A 19,637-nucleotide genomic window follows, 5' to 3' on the forward strand; every position below is an offset into this window, starting at 1 on the left:
AAAAACATAAGGTAACCAGGATGGCAAAGAAATGGTCGGCTGTGTTTCTCGGGTTTTATTATTTATAATTTTATTTATGTATGGCTCTGCTGGGTCCTCATTGCTGCACCTGATTTTCTTTAGTTGCGGAAAGCGGGGGCTCCTGTTGCGGTGTGTGGGCTCTCGGGCTTCAGTAGCTGAGGCGTGTGGGCTCAGTAGTTGTGGCACCTGGGCCTAGTTGCTCCGTGGCATGTGGGGTCCTCCAGATCAGGGACTGATCCCATGCCTTCTGCATTGGCAGGCAGATTCTTTACCACTAAGCCACCAGGGGAGTCCCCATATGTGTTTTTTAAACAGATTACATTACAGTCCTGACTCTTCCAGAAAAACCAGAGCCATTAGTCTTTCACCTGTTGAGACATGAACTGTCTTGGTTTAAGAAAGGGAGCATGTCTTTAACAGACAATGCTTCTCAGATTTCTTGTGTGTCTTAAGGAAAGCTGCTTTCTGAGCAGGAAGAAAATAGCCAGACAATGACCTGGAGACTGTGTCGCTCACCCACCGGCCCCATGCGGTGTGGGCAGCCCTGTCATGAGGGCTGTCTGCTGGTGGACTGCACAGTTCCTGGTGGTGAGAACATTCCCTTTCCCATTCTGCATCAGCCCCTGCAGATCCTCATCCATTTCAATGGCTGCACAGTGCCCATAATTTATTACTCTATTCTGGGACATTTTGGTTGCTCCCACTTCGCTATTATAGATGCGGTTAACGTGAACTCCTCATTCTGGGGTTCCCGATACCCAGGGTGAAGCTTTGTCTTTGAGGAGAAACAGTTCTGGTAGATCTTCCAAATCCAACTCCAACGAGGCTTTTGCCTGCCTTCCAGGCCCTTCTCATGTTCCAGAGTTGTCCTGATGTCTAGGTCGTTTGTCTGAATACCATTGGCATCTCCTGGAGCAAGGGGCAAGGGACTGGGAATAGTGAACCTTGTCTTCTAATTAGACTTCGGGATATAAAATCAGTGAAATTGTTTAAGGGAAAGAGAAATTATCAAGGATTCTGAAAGATGGGCATCTCTGCCTGTCTCTTCTAAACCTGGAATAAAGATGGTTATTCTTGGAGGTGATTACAGGTCCAGTTTCTAGGGGAGAGTTGATCCCATGGGTAATCTGGTCTCGAGTGAAATGATGTGTGTAAAGCTTCTGGCACAGTAGCAGGCACACAGTGAGCACTGGATGAGTGACAGGTGCCAACTTAAAATTGTCCCCTTCTGGTGGGAGGCCTCCTCCCTCATTCGGCTGTTTTTGTTTGTTCCTCAGAGAATCACATTTTGGAAGACGTGAACAAATGTGTCATTGCTCTCCAAGAGAAAGATGTGGATGGGCTGGACCGCACAGCTGGTGCAATTCGAGGCCGGGCTGCCCGGGTCATTCATGTCGTAACCTCAGAGATGGACAACTATGAACCAGGGGTCTACACAGAGAAGGTGCTGGAAGCAACCAAGCTGCTCTCCAACACAGGTGCGGGATTCCCTCCCTTACCTGTGCTCCTCACACACAGATGGCCCTGTGGTTAGGAAGTAGGACATTGGGACTCAGTTTGATTTTCGGACAAGAGTTCTGGAAGGTACATCAGATTGATGAGTCATTGGTCAGCCACAGTAAGACCACACAAACACGTTTCCCTTATTTGTGTCCCACAGGTAGTAATGGGAGTCACTCTAAACTCAGTATTTTAAGATGAACTTCTGAGTTATATCTCTAGTTAATGAACACTAAATTAAGGAGGGTCCCATTCTAGCAAGGCCTCTGCTGCTGCTAAGTCGCTTCGGTTGTGTCCGACTCTGTGCAACCCCATAGACAGCAGCCCACCAGGCTCCCCCGTCCCTGGGATTCTCCAGGCAAGAACACTGGAGTGGGTTGCCATTTCCTTCTCCAATGCACGAAAGTGAAAAGTGAAAGTGAAGTCGCTCAGTCGTGTCTAACTCTTAGTGACTCCATGGACTCCTGCCCACCAGGCTCCTCAGTCCAAATCCCAATTCAAATTCTCAGCCATCTAAATCCTGTGTTGCAGAATCTAGCCAGAGACAAAGAAGAGGATTCAAGTCTTTGTAAAATATGGCATTTAATTTATTTGAACCATAAATACCTCTCACATAGGTAGAAGCAGAGGCTCTTCATCATCCACTCTGCCTCTCTGCATCTGACTGAGGGATTTAGGAGGGCTGGTGGTGATGTTATCATCTCTCTTCTCTGCAGTCATGCCGCGTTTTACTGAGCAAGTGGAAGCGGCTGTGGAAGCCCTCAGCTCAGACCCTGCCCAGCCCATGGATGAAAACGAGTTTATCGATGCCTCCCGCCTGGTGTATGATGGCATCCGGGACATCAGGAAAGCGGTGTTGATGATAAGGGTGAGTAACTGCATTTCAGATGTTTTAACAGCTTCCTTATCATTTGCTAAACTTGAGCAATGCATCATTCTGGAACTCAACAGATGTGTTGGCAGTATATTAAAACCATGAATCTAAGGGCTGTTAGGAGGAGATATGTTTAATTACGTTGTCTAAAATGACTTTTACTTGCAAGTTAGAGCCCAAACTTGGGCTGAGAAAAGGGGACCTAGTATGAGTTGAGGCTTCCTCTTGAGTTAAAGGGCAGTGACAGAAAATAAAGGCTCCTCAGTGAATTTCAGAGAAGGGAGTATTTCCCTTATTCAGGTTGAAGCTGTTCTTTACATGTAGCACTCCTCACCTCAGAGGGGTGGCAGGCAGGCAGGGCACTAGAGCCCCAGGGTGTTGAGGTGGAAGATGAGGGGCTGTGCAGCCCTCGGTGATGCTCCTGATCTCAGGGCCAAGTGTCCAAGAGCCCTCTCACCATGGCTGAAGGGAAATGCCACCCACTCTGGGCCCCATTTGACCCGTCTTCTCTGAGCCAGCGGCAGTTCTCACCATCTGAGACAGTGTCTGGGGTCCCCTGGACATGAACAATGGGGTTTTGAGAAACCAACACCTCCTCTGTGATCATCCTGTGTCTTAGGCTGGGACTCACATAGCAGCTGATCCCTCACACGCTGTTCTGAACATGAATGTGTTGCTCTGGAAGCTGAGAGCAGGACCTGTGCCAAGCTTTCCTGGGGTCACCTGGATGCCCCCAGGCTTGGGCCAGCCCTGCTGTAGCCACAGAGCCAGCATTTGGAACATCGGCCTGCTGAGTAGACGGTTGCTGGGCTCTGTTGACAGTCTAGTCATGTCAGGGAGTTTCCATTACACCTTCATGGTTTGCTGGTCAGACCTTCCAAGGTGGACAGGGTTGTGTCCCCCTTTTTACCAGAGGCCATTCCTAAGTAGTTGCATCAGGCTGGATGCATTCTGTATGCAACGTAAAAACACTTGGGCATTACTGCACTCCTCTCGGGTAAGGAGCAACGAGAATGGCTCAAGGGTTGTATGGCTGGCTGCTGGCTGTTCCTGCAGGCCCGGGTCACCTGCACATACTGGGGGTTGGGAGGGGATCTGGGGGAGCCTGTTGCTTTCTTCACCCCTGCTGCTGTGCTGGAGAGCAGCCCATGCTCAGGGAGGCCTGGCCTCCAGAGGTGCGAAGGGATCCCTGGGTCAAGCGCACCAGTGTGGCAAAATGCAGCCCTGTTTTTCCAAAGTTCTTTGCGTGCAGACAGAGAATAGAAGAAACATTAATAATCATGAGTTGTTGAGTGTCTGAGGTGAATGCCTTTGGGGTTTTAAATGAGCTGGCACTGCACACACCCCAGGATACCTGCACATCTAGGGCCTGTTCTGTGGAAGCAGGATTCCTCCTCACATCTGAGACTCTCAGCAAGTTCCCTCATCTCTCTTAAGATGCAGATGATGGTGTTGATAGCTTTGATGGGATGAATTGGAGATAACGTGCTCAGGTCAGGACCTGGCATGTAGTAGCTGTTTCCTGTGTGCTCACTGCTGTGTTGGATCGTAAGTATGAGAGGCCCTGGCAGGTGTGGTGAGATGGAACCTGGGTGTGGTCACCTGGGAGGGCTCAGAGAGCAAGGACAAGTAGGTCTGCAGCAGCCTTGGTTTAGCTCCTTTTTGTCTTGATTTAATTCAGGAACCATCCTTCCAACCCCAGGGCCTCTTGGTTTCTTGATGTCTTGTCCTCCCCCATACTCAGCCTCTTTTGCCTACTCTTGCCTGGTCTTTGTCATAACCAGCATCTCCATCATCCCTTTGGTCAGCTGCTCCCTTTGGTTCTGTGACTCCAACAGTGCTTTGAGTCCGTCGAGATCTTCAGCCGGTTGGTCCTCCCCACTTGCAACCCTCACTCAGCCTCTCGGGTCCTTGCCTCACTCCTATTCCAGCTTCTGTTTCATCAGTAAAATCTCTCTTGCACCCTTTTACTCCCCTTATTTGCCTTTCAAAATACAACCCTAGTGAAATTCTGTCTCCTGCTGAATGTGGTGCATAAAAGTACAGTCATCTGACTGGGGTCACTGGACCCAGGATGTCAGGGGACTGTTGGTGCTACACAGCCGTAGAGTCTGGGAACACTTCATACCTTCTCCCCTTTCCCCACCTGTGCCCCATCCTACCTGTCTGGCCCTGAAAGTAAAGTCACTCAGTCATGTCCAACTCTGCGACCCTATGGGCTGTAGCCCGCCAGGCTCCTCCTCCATCCATGGGATTTTCCAGGCAAGAATACTGGAGTGGATTGCCTTTTTCTTCTCCAGTGGATCTGCCCAACCCAGGGATCGAACCTGGGTCTCCCACATTTCAGGCAGATGCTTCACTCTCTGAACCACCAGGGATCCATCGTTTCCAAGGATCCTGAGGTGGTTTGAACATCTGCTCCTGGCTGAGCCTGTTCTCTGCACTGGGTCTTGTTCCCTATTCCTCCAGCACTTTTCCCCCAGCAGACAAACATGCCTTAATGTCTCCCACTGTAAGAAAATCCACTGGCCCCCTCCTCCTCAGTCTTGCTGGTTTCTCCTCATCCTTCATCTTCACAGCCCGTGACCACGGGTACACCCTGTAGCATAGTTTCTCACCTGTCTCTTTTCTGACTGTACTCATTTGCTTGGAGCATAAAGATGAGAAAACCAGCGAGAGGCTGACTCCCATGGTCCACTCCTCCAGCCACCCTGCTTGCTGCCCCTCGCTTGTCATCCCCAAAGTGAGCTCCGCATCTCTCCACCCTGCTCTCTCATCAGTTGATGGCACGTCTGTCTTCCACTTGCTTAGGCCCAAATTTTAGATTCACCTTTGATTCCACTTTTTGCCTCATACACTGAATCTGATTTATCAGCAGATCCTGTTGGGTCTACCTTCACAATAAGTAGGGATTCTGAACATGGTTACTGCCCTGGTCTAAGCCACCAGCACCTCTCACCTGGATTCATGCAGCTGCTTCTCAGTCTCGCTCTTCACATCCTTGGGTGCCTGCAGTCTTGTATCTGTGAGAGCAGGGATGTTTGTCTCTGTCATTCTGTACCATAAGAGCCCAGAACTGCTTGCTTGGCACACAGAGATTCAACAAGTGAATGAACAGATAGAAGATAATTTGGTTTCCCTGGTAAGAACAGTTCTTCGGGCTGTGATGGGCTATGGAGGAAGGTGGGGAAGTAGAGATCCTGTTAAGAGGCACCCCTCACTACAAGGCTCAAGTGTCTGTCACTCCAGAATCACAATGGCCAACAGCAGCTGGACCCCAGGTGTTGCACTGACGTGTAACTCACTGGTGCCTCACGTGACCCCCACTGTCCTCACCTCCACACAGAGGGACCGGCCCAGCCTTCACGTGTGTACAAACCCAACATACTCTGGGCAGTCCGGATGCTTCCTCACAGGAAGCCCTCAGGCTGGGGTTGGATTAGGTCCTGGTGCAGATGAGGGACTCGCCTCACTGCCCTCTTGTCATAGGCCGACCGGCTGGGCCAAGAGCCAACCTCAGCTGTTCTGCCTGCTGCCCTGTTGCTGATAATTTCCCGAAGATTACATTATATTTTAAGTCAGCAGCTAATCACGAGAGGCTGGAGGGTGTACAAAATAAGAATTTTTATTTCATAATTAAAGCAAAAAAGTGATCAGTTCTTTTGGTATTTACTCAGACTTTATCTGCCATATTCTCTTTTCCTTTAATAAAAGTACATAAAAACACACTGCCTGTTTTTACTCCTCAGATCAACCTTTGCTAACCTAAGAGGAATCCCAGTATTAATTCAGTTAATTTTCTTTTTTCCATTAAAAAATGGCAAAGTTATAAGAATCTGTTTAATGTATGAAACTGCTATTTTTACTACAGTACGTTTTCCACCCAGAACAATTCTCACATTTGTCTTAAGATGCAGGTGTTGGAGAAGTACATGAAGTGAAAACCTTTTGTCAAGCAGAGTCTTGACTCTCTGGTAGAAACTGAAACCCTCCAGGTCCTTTGGGAATGCTGGTGTGGTGCCTTTGCTCGCTGTTTGTTGAATGGACTGCTTGGCACATGCATCGGTGAAGCAGGGTTCAAATATTGAGCAACTTTAACTTTATTCCTCGTGGCTGTTTAGAGTACTGCAGAAAATTCTGGATGTCTTTACATCAGACCCTGGGGCTGTGGGCCCAGGGGCTTGGGGCTGCTGGCGGCCCAGGGTTGTGTTTGACTTGTCATTTCTGTCTTGGTGGCAGACCCCTGAGGAGCTGGATGACTCTGACTTTGAGACGGAAGACTTCGATGTCAGAAGCAGGACAAGTGTCCAGACAGAAGATGACCAGCTAATAGCTGGCCAGAGTGCCCGGGTAAGGATCAGGTTTAACTTGTCCTGCAGACCTTCCTGTCTCTCCCTGTTCTTAGCTTTTTCTTTTCCAGAAGAACTCTCTCATTATTGAAAACACCATTTTTCCTCTCATTTTCTCTGGCAGTGGAACCTTATCCTAAAGTTGTGGCACCTGCTAGTCCATTGTAGGTTCATCCAGAATGTCTCCTCAGCTAGAGCAGGGCAAGAACATGGCCCCCTCAGCTGTACCCTGAGGCTTTGGTTTATGAAGAGCCCTGAGTCAGGAAAGCGCTATGCTCCAGTCAATGCAATGTTTGTTAATAGGACAGTGAAACTCAAAAAAGATTGCTGTCTTTGCCTATCTCAATGATACCACGGGCATGAACTATTTAATTATTCATGGGGAAAAAAATAACAGTGGTACATTCAAGAAAATCAGAGCCATTGCATTCATTTGAGTCGTTAAATCTTCAATCAATTGCATTTATGTTTTTGGGAGGATGCCAAGAAATATTACTAAGGAGTCTTTTTTCACCCCTTAGAAGTCATTTTGAACAGCGGGTTCATCTCTGCTTTAAGCCCCACTGGGTCCTAGCCCTTGGGGAGCTGAGTCGAGAGGAGCCCTAGGCCTGAGTCTGGGGCTTGAGGTAGGCGGCGGGCCTCCAGGTGCCGCAGGCTTAGGTGTGAGTGCCTGAGAAGTGTGCTCTGCAGCAGGTTCTCTTCTGCCTCCTTTAAAACTTACATTTTAAGACTACTTCTGGGTCATCTTGCAAAGTTGGAGATGTATATACTGACACCAGGGAAAGGCCTGCATGCATTAGCCCCTTCCTCATCCCCATGGCAGGAGGCGAGGTTGACATTTTTTTTTTTAAGGTTAATGGAAGTTTATTTTTCTTCAAAGTAATTTTATTGGAGTGTAGTTGATTTACAATGTTATGTTAACTTCAGGTGTACAGTAAAGTGATTCAGTTATACACATATTCATTCTTTTTTAGATGCTTTCATAGGTTATCACAGAATATTGAGTAGAATTCGTTGTGCTATACAGTATGTTCTTGGTTATATGTATAAAATACTGTATGTTCATGCCAAGCTCCTGATTTACCCACACCCCATCACGTTTCCCCTTTGGTAATCAACCCTAAGTTTGTTCTCAAAGTCTGTAGGTCTGTTTCTGTTTTGTGAATAAGTTCATTTGTATCTTTTTAAAAAATCCGATTCCACCTATGTCTAATATAATGTGATATTTGTCTTTCTGACTTCAGAAGATGAAACTTTTAAAGAATTAAGCAGGTTTTGTCCCTGTGCAGGTGTGATCAGGAAGCTTGTACATTAGCCTACAACTCCTCATACCGTTATTCTTGAAAGTGGGTCGGGAAGCTATAAACTTCACAAAATGAGAATAAATGGTTCTTCAGGCAAAATGAAACCTATTAAAGCATCATCCTACCTATGTCATAGATTGCTTGGTGGAAATATTCTTGGTTAATGCACTGTGAGAACTTCATATTCTCTTTATGTAAGAGCTTTCTGTGCTTCTGATTTCAGGCGATCATGGCTCAGCTTCCCCAGGAGCAGAAAGCAAAGATTGCGGAACAGGTGGCCAGTTTTCAGGAAGAAAAGAGCAAGCTGGACGCTGAGGTGTCCAAGTGGGACGACAGTGGCAATGACATCATCGTGCTGGCCAAGCAGATGTGCATGATCATGATGGAGATGACGGACTTCACCCGGTGAGCAGCCCCTCCCTGCAGGCCACCTCACGTAGGCAGGATGTGCTGCTCCGTACATCCTTTGCTGTTCATCTCCACCTACAAGGGCTTTAGTTAACAATCATCCTTGTTCCCTGTTTTCAGAGGTAAAGGACCACTTAAAAACACATCAGATGTGATCAGTGCCGCCAAGAAAATTGCTGAGGCAGGCTCCAGGATGGATAAGCTTGGCCGCACCATTGCAGACCATGTAAGTAACAGACTTGCCCCACAGGCCTTAAAGTTCATGCTGGACTCGGGCAGCCCAGGGGTGGTAACAGTGTTTTTCATGAGCCACAGCACTTTCCTAATCTCAAACAGTGTTCTTAACTCACCAACCTGCTTGATTAACATCAGCATAGAGTTTTAAGGATTTCTGAATTCCTGTTTCTTTGACAAGTTTTATAAGACAGGCCCAGTTTGCATTACAGCACATCTCTGCATTACATCACATACACACATAGGTGTGTATGTCCTAAAATCTTGCCTTGATTGACAGCTAAAACCAGCCTTTACTGTTAGCTCTTCAGATCTCTTTAGAATGTCAGCTCTGGGTAGGAGCTAATTCTGCAAGCCCCAATAATATACTGAAACTAAGTGCGTTAAGAGCCTCTTATGGGTGTATTTCACGTAAGAGTCAGGAGCTCTTTGGTCTGGTGCTTTGGAAGCATGATGTGCCGAAGTGGGGACAGACGTCTGTGTTCCCAGCCACCCAGCCTTCATCCCTTTTCTCTACTGATGTGTTGAAAAAAGTGTGTAAACCTCCAGGAAAGTTTACAAGCTATTTTCAGCTATAGTTACAAAGCCTTCCCACTGCTTTCCCTCAAGTGTCCACATGCTCAGCCTGCACCAGGGCTGCAGGACAGTGACAGTGCTCAAGCCAAAGACTGGGAAGCCCTCCTTAACGCCCCTCTGTAAGGGCTTATATCTGGTACTCAGCCCCAGTACATCTACTGGCCACATGAATGTGAGCACCATCTGGTCTCTTCCTCTCAGCAGCCACCACTCAGTCCATCGTGCACAGCCTGTGCCTGCAAGACTATGGCCTTCCTCACTGACTCCCTGCTCCGCCCTCCACACAGCTCCCAACACAGTCTTCTTACACAACCATCTTAAAATGCAAATGAGGCATGGCTCTGCCATGCTTCAGGAGCTGCTGAGAATAAAAAACCCCAGCCTCACAGAAGGGAGGTGTTGGCGTCAACACTTAAGAGGTGCTCTGCTTGCTTTGGTTGACGCACTTGTTCTCTCTCTTTGCCTAAAATGACTCTCCTTTCATCAGGTGTTTAGAGTGTGCACCACTGAGCACATCTGGGCCCTCTGAGCAGACAGCCCTTCACTCTAGCTCATGACACCGTCACTTTTCTCCAGAGGCAGGGACCCCAGCAGAGTTGCTGAGGGTAGTGACAGCCCGGGTACTTGGATAATCCTCTCTCATCCTTGCTGCAGCACTGACTGAGCCTGTCAGAATAGCCCTAGGAATGGGTGTGTTTGGGCTCAAGAGTGCTTGGTGCTAAGTCCGCTCTCTCGTCAGTGCCCAGACTCAGCCTGCAAGCAGGACCTGCTGGCCTACCTTCAGCGCATTGCCCTTTACTGCCACCAGCTCAACATCTGCAGCAAAGTCAAGGCCGAGGTGCAGAACCTTGGTGGGGAGCTGGTCGTCTCTGGGGTAAGTTTCCTCTGTCAGTGGGAGGAAGTGCTGGGAGAGGATCCATAGTTTCCTCTCGGAGGCTGAGGGCTGCACGTCGGCTCCTCTGTGCATATTGCAGCTCTGCTGAACACGGTTGGTGACAGTTAGGAGCCCTTACTGTGCTGGCCTCTTCCCTTTTGCTTCTGTGGGAAAGAGTATTTTTATCCTCCTTTTTTTTCTTCTTCTAGAGAGAAAGTGAGCCTGTTCAGAAATTGCAGAGACATACAGCCTTTCTCAAACCCCCTCCACCCTCAAAGAGCCCCAGTACACTCTCTCCCCTTGTCTGTTTCGCAGGTCACATCACACAGTTCTGGACCTGTCACCCTAGGGGAACAAGGACACCTCACTCCATGGAAGCCCCGTGGCTTCTGCTAAACCCCACACAATTTCCTTTCAAAGAACTTTGAATGTTGGACATACTTAGACCATTTGTTTACCTGCTCCAACATCAAATGCCCCTGTCTCTGGGGACAATTACCCATCTTCTCTAAATGTGAGGGGAGTCCCCTGGGTCTTTACTCAAAGCATGGGGCGCTCTGTCCAGGAGGCTGACCTAAGCCCCCCACCCCATGCCTGTGGCTGTTGACAGTGCTTGTTCTGCAGATCATCCCCCGCCTTGTTTGAAAACTGTTGAGGGCTAGGGCAGGTAAGGTAATGGTACCTTACATTTTTATTACTCTTCCCTTCAGAAGATCTGAAATACAGGCATTTTCAGGGTGTTTGGATGAGAGCACCTAGCCGTTGGGAGAGCTGATTAGGAACGAGGGCTGCTTCCGGGCCCCAGGAGAGTGGGGACTCCCTGTCGGGGACCGACAGGCCAGCTGGACCTTCCACCCCAGACCCTGGCCCGTGCTCCTCACCTCCTGTCTGTGCCTCTCAGGTGGACAGCGCCATGTCCCTGATTCAAGCCGCAAAGAACTTGATGAATGCGGTGGTGCAGACAGTGAAGGCATCGTACGTGGCCTCCACCAAATACCAGAAGTCCCAGGGGATGGCGTCCCTCAACCTCCCTGCTGTGTCGTGGAAGATGAAGGCGCCTGAGAAAAAGCCCTTGGTGAAGAGAGAGAAACAGGATGAGACGCAGACCAAGATTAAAAGAGCATCTCAGAAGAAGCACGTGAACCCCGTGCAGGCCCTCAGTGAGTTCAAAGCTATGGACAGCATCTAAGGCTGCCCGGGCCCTCCTAAAGATCCCTCATCATTCTTCACTCACATATATTTGCTAAATAGAACACTGATGTTAGATCCCATAGGGAAATAGATTCTTGAGACCTGGCCAACCTGGTGAATTTTGTAAGGACGTACTTGTGTTTAAGTCATAGAATTCAGGGGCATATATCTAGCTATATTTTTTATACTCCTAAATAATTAAAAGTAAAAATTCCATAACCAAAGAGACTCCCACATGAATGTGTTAGTAACACTGTTGACCAAGTTGAGATGCCTGTCCTCCCAGTGGTGGTAGCAGTAGGTTTGGGAGAGGGGATCTACCAGCATCTTGGTTCAGGGAGGGGCTTCCCCCAGTTCTGGCCACTTGGCTGGTAGTAAATGACCAAAGACGACCCGGAGGAAGCATCCCGGGCGTCTTAGGAGGCCTTGGAGAAAGGAACATTCCTAGACAGGTCTTTAGAGGGACAGACCACACAAAACTAATTAAAACAATGTATCACAAAGAAAATGGATTACTCTCTTTATAACATGAAAGGAGGATTTTAATGCATGGTTACAATTACTAATGTACTCTGCTGTGGGACATTAATAAAGTTGCTTTTTTTCAGGCTAGAATGTTGTGATGCCATAATCAGAACATGCTCTTTTAACTTCCTTCAGTTTCCAAATGTAAATTCATCATTGGGTTCACTTCTAATAATTGCAGCGCTTCCTGCTTTGGGCTTAGGAGAAGCCTGACAAAATAGTGTTTGCTTAGGCAATGATTTAGACTTACCTTATTTGTGATTACTATAGCGATTACTATAACTACAAGGTATAATTTTACTTTATTTAAATTTTATGAATTTGAATGTTTTTACACTAACTTTTCCCAATAAAGTCCACTATGAAACCAAGTCTAAGGGGCCAGAGTTCTTTTCTTTGCCTTCCCATAGAGTGGAGTTTTTACATCAGACATCTCCTGGATTTGCCCCCAGCATCTGCCATGCTCCGGCCTCCCGTTGGCCCTCTTTCCTGGATGGTACTGCCCAGGGAGGGAGCAGACTGTGCAAAGGGCTCAGGGCTGTGCCTCCCTGGAGCTTCCAGGCTGGGCCGGCTGGGAGGGCCACGCCCACCATGGGAATTCACATGTCTGTACTTCAGGGTGCAGGGCAGAACCTCAGAGGCATCCTTGACATCTCCCTGGAGGTCAACCCTCCCCTTCTAATCATCCCCACTGGTTTGTAACTGTACCAAGATGATGGCTGCCTTACAAACCTCCTGAACCTGCTGTCCTTTCCCAGCCTACGTCCCCATTCCTTAGAGAGTGTCGTCCTTGTCTCCCCTTCCTCACTTCCTGCCGCTCCAGTCAGCTCTGCATGCCCATCTTCCTCTCCGCACCGTCAGTGGCCAAGGTGCACAGGCCCTCCCCGCTCACAGCTCCTCCTCAGCCTCTGAAGCATCTCACTCCGGTTTCTCGTTCCTCACAGGGTGCTCCTCCTCCTCCTCCTAGCTGGTCGAAGTTGCGCTATCTGTCCCAGGGCTCAGTCCTCAACCTCTTCTCTTTGGTTCTGCTTACTCCTGATCTTAGCCAGATTTCTGGCTTTAAATACCATCCAAATGCCAACTTTTCCTAGAACTAGACTTCTATAACTGGCGGTCTCCTAAACTCTCCACTTGGATGTCTTTATACATATTTTACAGATTCTTCCCTTTGAAATGTATGCTGGGGCCAGCTACTTCTCACCAGTTCTGTTTGCCGTCACCTGGTCCAAGACCTCATCACTGCATTAGCTTCTCTTAGCATGTAACAAACTGCCCTCAAACTCAGCAGCCAAGACAACAAGCATCACTCACAGCTTCTGAAGATAAGGGATCCAGGAGCAGCCGAGTGGAAGGTTCTGACGCTTGGGTCTCTTGTAAGGCTGTCTCTCTGGATGCTTGTGAGCAGAGGACCCACTTCCAGGCTGCTTCACAGGGCGGGGGTGGGAGGCTGCGGTCTGTGCCAGGTGGGCCTGCCTTCCCACAGAGCGGCTCACGCCCCCACCAGAGTGAGCGAGCCGAGAGGATGGCAACCAGATGGAACCTACGGCGTGTTTTAAAAACCTGATCCCAAAAGCAATACGTGATGCCTTCAGTGTTATGTTGGTGACACAAACCACCCTTGGCCCACAGTGGGAGGGGACAACACAGGGGCACAGGCCAGGAGGTGGCTCCCACGGTCGTCTGCATGTGGACGCTGCAGTAGGCTCCTTCCCCGCACCGCCCCCCCCAACCCCCACCAGGCGTCCCCAATCACCGTTTCCATGGCTCACAGTAACCCCTCAGAGACAAGCCAGAGCATGTTATTCTCTTAGCTCAACCTTCCAGTGGCTTCCATGTCCTAAAAGCCAGAGTCCTAATAGTGAGTGTGGACGCTTTTGTCTCTGGCCTTTCTTCTCACCGTTCTTTGCATATCTGCCCTTTGCCAGTTTTGGTTCTGCTCTCCCCAGAGACCCACCCCCCCAATTCCTTCTCAAGATCTCCTTCAGATGTCTTGTCAAAAGTCTATCAGAAAGACTTCCCCTGATATTTTGCCTCCCTGCTTCACAGGGATAGGAATCCACTCTCCAAGGCCCAGGACACAGGTACCCTGGGGACCTGGGGGTCCCTTGTGGGGCCAGGCCCACAGACGCTGACCTCCCTTCACTCGGCCCCTCCTCCTTACTGACTCAGAATCCACGCTGACACTTGGAACACTCATGGCTTTTGCTGCCGTGACCTACAGCCCCGCACCCAGCGCCATGTAGACCATCCAGTCCACCTGTCTGCTCAGCCCATCCACTTCTCTCAGAGGCTGAGCCCACCCTGGTCTAGACAGCCCCCTCCCTCAGCCCCCAGCATCCATTACCCACTCTCCACCAAGTGATAAAAGAAACTTCCAAAAGCATTTCTCAAGAGTCAGTCCTCTGCACACAGCCCTCAGGGACCCCATGCCTGCCCTGGGAGTATCTGGACTAACCGTGCCCTTTACACCCACACTGCCCACTGGACGCGATTCCTAGGATGTCCACACGCTGCCCCCCATGAGCCCATCACTTGCATGTCCCAGGCATCACCCTCACCATCCCAACATTAATAGCACACGTTCCCAAAAGATGAAAGTTCTACTGAGCTTCACTTCCTCCTTAAGCAATAGCTATGAAATGTTTGATGTGCTACAGTTTTTCTAATACACATTAAAATTCACTTTAGTAAAGTGTTCATTGCTATAGCGCCTAAAATCTCCCCTTGTGCCACGATGGGCAAGCGTGGCCCACGACCACCCCCTTCTCACCAGGCCTTGGCCCTGTTGCCCCCAGCATGTGGCGTTGCAGTGCCAGCTCACACAGGGCTGTTCTGGCATTCTTTGGGGAAAAGGCAGTGGTCTTGGTGACCCCGTAACCTCTCAAAGGCCCTGGCACATGCTTGAGAAATAGTTGAACTGTTCAAATGATTCACTGCTTATTTAAACCAGTCAATCAGAAGATACTGGGAAGCAGAAAGCAGGTCACAGAGGCGGCACCAGAGGTCTTAACCAGCGATCCTGAATCCTCCACCCTCCTCACAGACCGTGGGCTGAGCTCGGGGGAGACCAGCCTCACCGTGTCGGTGTGGGGTTTGCTCCTGCCCCTTGGCCACCGCTAAGAGGGGTGTCTCCCCTCACATCCCGAGGCTTCTTGCTTCTCAGCCAGGGTAGCCACGACCCTCAGTGTCACCTCCCTGGGTGACACCTCAGGCCAGCTCCTCCCCTGGGTGCCTCAGCCTGGCATTACGGGCCAGCTGCCCCGTGCCCCTGCTCTGGCCATGACCTCACGCAGGCTGGGCAGAGCCCCACTGCTCTCCCCCCTGCCCTGCTAACCATAGGGCAGTGCCTCCCACAACCCCCGGGCAGACACTTCCAAGGGCCCCCCTCACCTCTGCACCCTTAATGCTCACAGCGTCCACTCTCCACCCAGGCAAGGATTGCCCCCCCACTGAAGAAGAGGAGCAGCTGCCTCATGCTGGGCACACCCAGGGCCCATGTAGGCCTTCACCCACATCCCCCAGTTGCTTGTTTGCTGCTCGTGACGTGTCGCTATTACTGCCCCTCAAACTCTACAGGAGTGGCGACCAACTCTCTCACCCAAGTCACACAGCTCACGAGTTGTCCAGCCCCTCCTCCCAGCTGCTCAGTCAGTCCCTCTAACGCCCCCAGGTTCAGACCAGCCCTCAGGAGCCCCAGAGGGCAGGCTCTTCTCCCCAGAGACGCCCTCAGACTCCCACCGCACCTGCCCGTTCCTGCACGGGTCCTCAGGACTGCGTGTCAGCGTGCAGGGGTTCTCCAGGGGGTGAGGTCACCCTGTCACTGGTCACGGGATCCCAGTCCAAAGCATTCTAGCCCTCAATTCTCACGCCCCCATTTCCTGCCTGACCAAGTTTGCCTTCCCTCAGTGGTTCTCATCAGCACACAAAAATATGTCATAGACCCCAGAGTTTAAAACAAGGGGACAAAAAGCCTTTCCAGGTCCATGTCTCCCTCCCCTGAGACAGAGCTCCTCAGGGGAACGTTGGGACCGTCTCCAGTGCCCACCACCACTCTCCCTGCTCGGTCCAGCCCTCCTCTCGGCCTGACGTGCTGCTGGCAGCCACGCTCCCTCCTTGTCACGCTTTCTCCAGATTTCCACCATCACATCCTCACTCACCTTGCTCGAGTCTCCTTAACATGCTCCCCCTCTTGGTCTCTAACACTCAGCTAGTCCAGGCCACTGACCTTGCTTCTCTTCTGCTTGATCAATAATGTACAACAACCAGGTTTTCAGGGAGGGATGGGGAGAGGCTGCATATATATATCCATATATTTTGTTACACATTTTACTCCTATAAAGGAATTACAGTACACAACTCAGAATTAACGAAATAGGCAATATTCTTTACTCTCGATTCCACACAGCTTAAATTCCTTCTTTGATTTTTGCTCAAATCTTGCATCCATAGCCAACCTATGGTTGAAAGTGACAGATGAGTCTAGTTCTGACATGAATGTTGGTTGATATTTTTGTTTACCTTAAGGAGTAAGGAAGTGAAAGAACAAAAATAAATGTGGGAATTTCACTTGTCAGTGAATGATGACTTTGCTGAATCAGATAGTATCTGTCAAATACTGTAAGATAATTTCATTTTTTTGTGCTAAATATAGATGACACACAAAGCTTAACTGGCATTAATGTCTTCTTCATCACCCTCTTTAAAGTCTAGACAATCAACAAAACAATAAATTAAGCCTTGATTTGTAACATTTCCCGACTTCCCTGGTGTAAATACTCCCACCACATCAGATTTCCAGCCACCCACGAGGTATCCTGCTGGTGGAGCTAGGAAAAGAAGTTCGAGTGCACGGTTAGTGTTTCCACCATCAGATGCGATAGACATTAAGTAATCTCAGAAGCACAGATAACAGTCAAATGCTAGGAAAGGAAACGTTTGAGTATTTCAAAGTGTCAGTCGCTCAGTTGTGTCCAACTCTTTGTGATCCCATGGATCCCACCAGGCTCCTCTGTTGAAGGGATTTTCCCAGGCAAGAATACTGGACTGGGTTACCATTTCCTCCTCCAGGGGATCTTCCCAACCCAGGGATCGAACCCAGGCCTCCTGCATTGCAGGCAGATTCTTTACCATCTGAGCCACCAGGGAAGTATTTATTACAATTTTTTAGCTGTAATTTACACAGAGTAAAATTCACTTTCTGGGGTGTCTGAATTTTGACACATGTAGTGGTTGCGTAACCACAACTGAGACACAGAACATTTCCAACATGCTCCCCAAGATTCCACTGTGCCGCCCCACTGTCGTTGAAATGTCCCCTAAGTCCTGAACAGGCCCTTTCCCTATAGTTCTGCCTTTTCCAGAATGTCCCATAAATCAACAGTATGCAGCCTTCTGAGCCTGGCTGCTTTTGAGTCCGCAGCATGCATCTGAGACGCCTGCGTGTGCCGCGGGCATAGCTGTCTGCTCTTCCGTGCGGAGCAGAGCACCGTGGGGAGTATTTCCATGGTGGTCCATCCACCCCCAGATAAGGGACATTTTACCTAATTCCAGTTTTGTTTTTACAAATAAAGTTGATATAATTGTTCAAGTACAAGTTTGTGTATAAACAAGGATTTCTATCTTGGGCAAATACCTAGGAATAAGAATGGAATGCTGTCTCACGGGCATTTTTTTCACCTGCTTATGTGTCATCTGTATATCCACTTTGGTGATGTCTTTGCAAATCTTTATTTTTGAAAATTGGGTTGACTGTTTTCTTGCTTTGGGAATTCTTCATATATTCTGGATGCAAAATCCTTTGTCAAGTATTTTTTTTTTGACATTGATTCTAGATACAAATCCTTTTTGCCAAGTATATATTTTCTCCCTGTTTTTGGCTTGTCTTTATTTTAATTTCACAGAACAAGTTTCTAATTTTGATATAGTTCAATCCATCAGTTTTTAACTTTACGAATTGTGCTTCTGGTGGTATAGCTAAAAACTAAAGTCACAAATATTTATTTTCCTCTCTTCTTCTAAAAGTTTTACAGTTTTTCATTTTACAGTTTTTCATTTAGGTCTGTAGTTGGTTTTGAGTTAAATTTTGGGTAAGACAACAGTTATAGGTCAAGGTTCATCTTCTAAAACATGGTTGTCCAGTTGCTGCTGCAACTTCAACTTTATTGAAGTCCTGAGGTAAGGCTTCATCCTTCACTCTTTTTTTCCCTCACACCCCACATGCAATCAGTCAGCAAGTCCTCTCACGGTGACCTTTAAAACACAGTGGAGTCTGACCACATCACTGTCTCCATCATCACCCTGGTTCACACCACATCAGCTCTCACCTGGATTTTACATCAGACCCTGCGCCGGCCACCTGCTTCCGTCCTTGCTCCCGTGTCATCTGTTCTCACCACAGCAGCGTGCGTGGTCCTGTTAAAATGTCAGTCACGTCAGGTCTGCCCTCCGCTCACAAGTCTCCAATGGCCCCGTCACAAAGCAGCGGCTCCAGTCCTCACCAGAGCTGCCAGAGTCCGCCCTCCTCACGGTGCTTATTATCCTCCCTTCCACCAACTCTTGCTTTTCTTCCAACACCCAGCCATGTTCCTGCCTCTGCTATTTCCTTATATACAAAGCACTTCCCCAGATCCCACAGGGCTCACTGCCTCACTTCTTCTCTTCACACTGCACCTCCTCAGAGAGGCCTTCCCTGACACTCCTCATCCCCCATTCTGGGCTTTATTTTTCTTTAGTTTTCAGCATTCACTGTCAGACATCATGTTACGTAGCCCAGGTTGTGCTCCTTGGCTATAGGTCCCGGAGGCTCTTCCTAGACCTGCAAACAACAGTCACCGATGAACTGGATGGTGGAACCAGAATCCACCCGAGACTAAGGACCAAGAAGGCAGAGGCCCTGGATGACCCGGATGAGGCCACTGAGAAGGCAGACTGCAGCCCAAGCTCCACCCCTGCCAACGTCTTGTGTTATGTATGTGAAGGAGACGGCAGATGCAGTGCCATCACCTGACTGTGGGCTCAGTCGCCTGGCACTGTCTGCCTCCCCTCACTCACTCCCGAGTCCCAGAACCTTTCTGGACCTGGCCTGCTCAGCCGTCTCTCCTGGCCCTCCCACCACTGCCTGTCAGATTAATTAAAATGATCTTCTTCTGAGCCAAACATTCAAACTTTTCAAAGCGTGTGCCGCCCAGCAAACTCCAGCTCTGCCCCTCGCTGCCTCTGTGACCTCAGGCAGATCATTCAGCCTCCCTGGCCATGACTTCCTCATCTGTGAAATGTACAGGCTACTGACAGGTTTAGAGGCTGCGAGCCAGCAGGCATCCAACTCGGAGGACTCTGGTCTGAGCCCCATGATGCCCGAGCCAGCAGGCATCCAACTTGGTGGACTGATCCCCGTGACGCCTGGGCCCCGAGGCATCCTACCCCAACTCCACAGACCCTGGCCTCCCTCCCGCCCCCCTGGAGAATGCTCTGCTGCAGCAGCCCTCCCAGGCTCTCCGTGGGCAGGAGCAGGGCTGAAGCCATTGACCTGCCCCGGGTTTCTCTGGGCCTCAGTTTGCCCTCAGCTCAGCGAAACCACGATTTCTACATGCAAGGCCAGAATGGGGAGAGTTCTACACAGAGGCTGGGAGGGGCGGCCTAAGCAGCAGGAGTGAGCCTCTGGTGCATTGGGAAAAGCTGAAAAACAAACGCACCAGAATCCAAATCAGGAAAGCCCAGAGCAGGGTTGCTGTGGCAACCTGCAGCAGGCTCCCAGCCTGGCGCTCAGCCTCTCCGGGGTGGGG

The 19,637-nt window shown here is 49.4% G+C and overlaps 1 protein-coding gene across 7 annotated transcripts in view; it reads left to right on the plus strand.

The window, feature by feature from the left end:
• CTNNA1 (catenin alpha 1) overlaps positions 1-12,227 on the plus strand; it is a 344,567-nt gene extending 332,340 nt beyond the window's left edge. For all 7 annotated transcript variants that reach the window (XM_086411845.1, XM_086411843.1, XM_086411841.1 and 4 more), the window contains 7 exons: positions 1,299-1,499; positions 2,238-2,389; positions 6,635-6,745; positions 8,272-8,453; positions 8,577-8,682; positions 10,006-10,140; positions 11,042-12,227. In XM_086411845.1, coding sequence (XP_086267971.1) covers positions 1,299-1,499; positions 2,238-2,389; positions 6,635-6,745; positions 8,272-8,453; positions 8,577-8,682; positions 10,006-10,140; positions 11,042-11,329 — 1,175 coding nt within the window. In that variant the 3' untranslated portion in view covers positions 11,330-12,227. The remainder of the gene's footprint in view (positions 1-1,298; positions 1,500-2,237; positions 2,390-6,634; positions 6,746-8,271; positions 8,454-8,576; positions 8,683-10,005; positions 10,141-11,041) is intronic.
• Positions 12,228-19,637: the final 7,410 nt, after the last annotated feature.

The sequence above is a fragment of the Bos grunniens genome, chromosome 7 (genome assembly GCF_055505025.1).
Source record: "Bos grunniens cultivar Pamir isolate PY7600 chromosome 7, Bosgru_T2T1.0, whole genome shotgun sequence".
NCBI classification, from domain to species: Eukaryota; Metazoa; Chordata; class Mammalia; order Artiodactyla; family Bovidae; genus Bos; species Bos grunniens.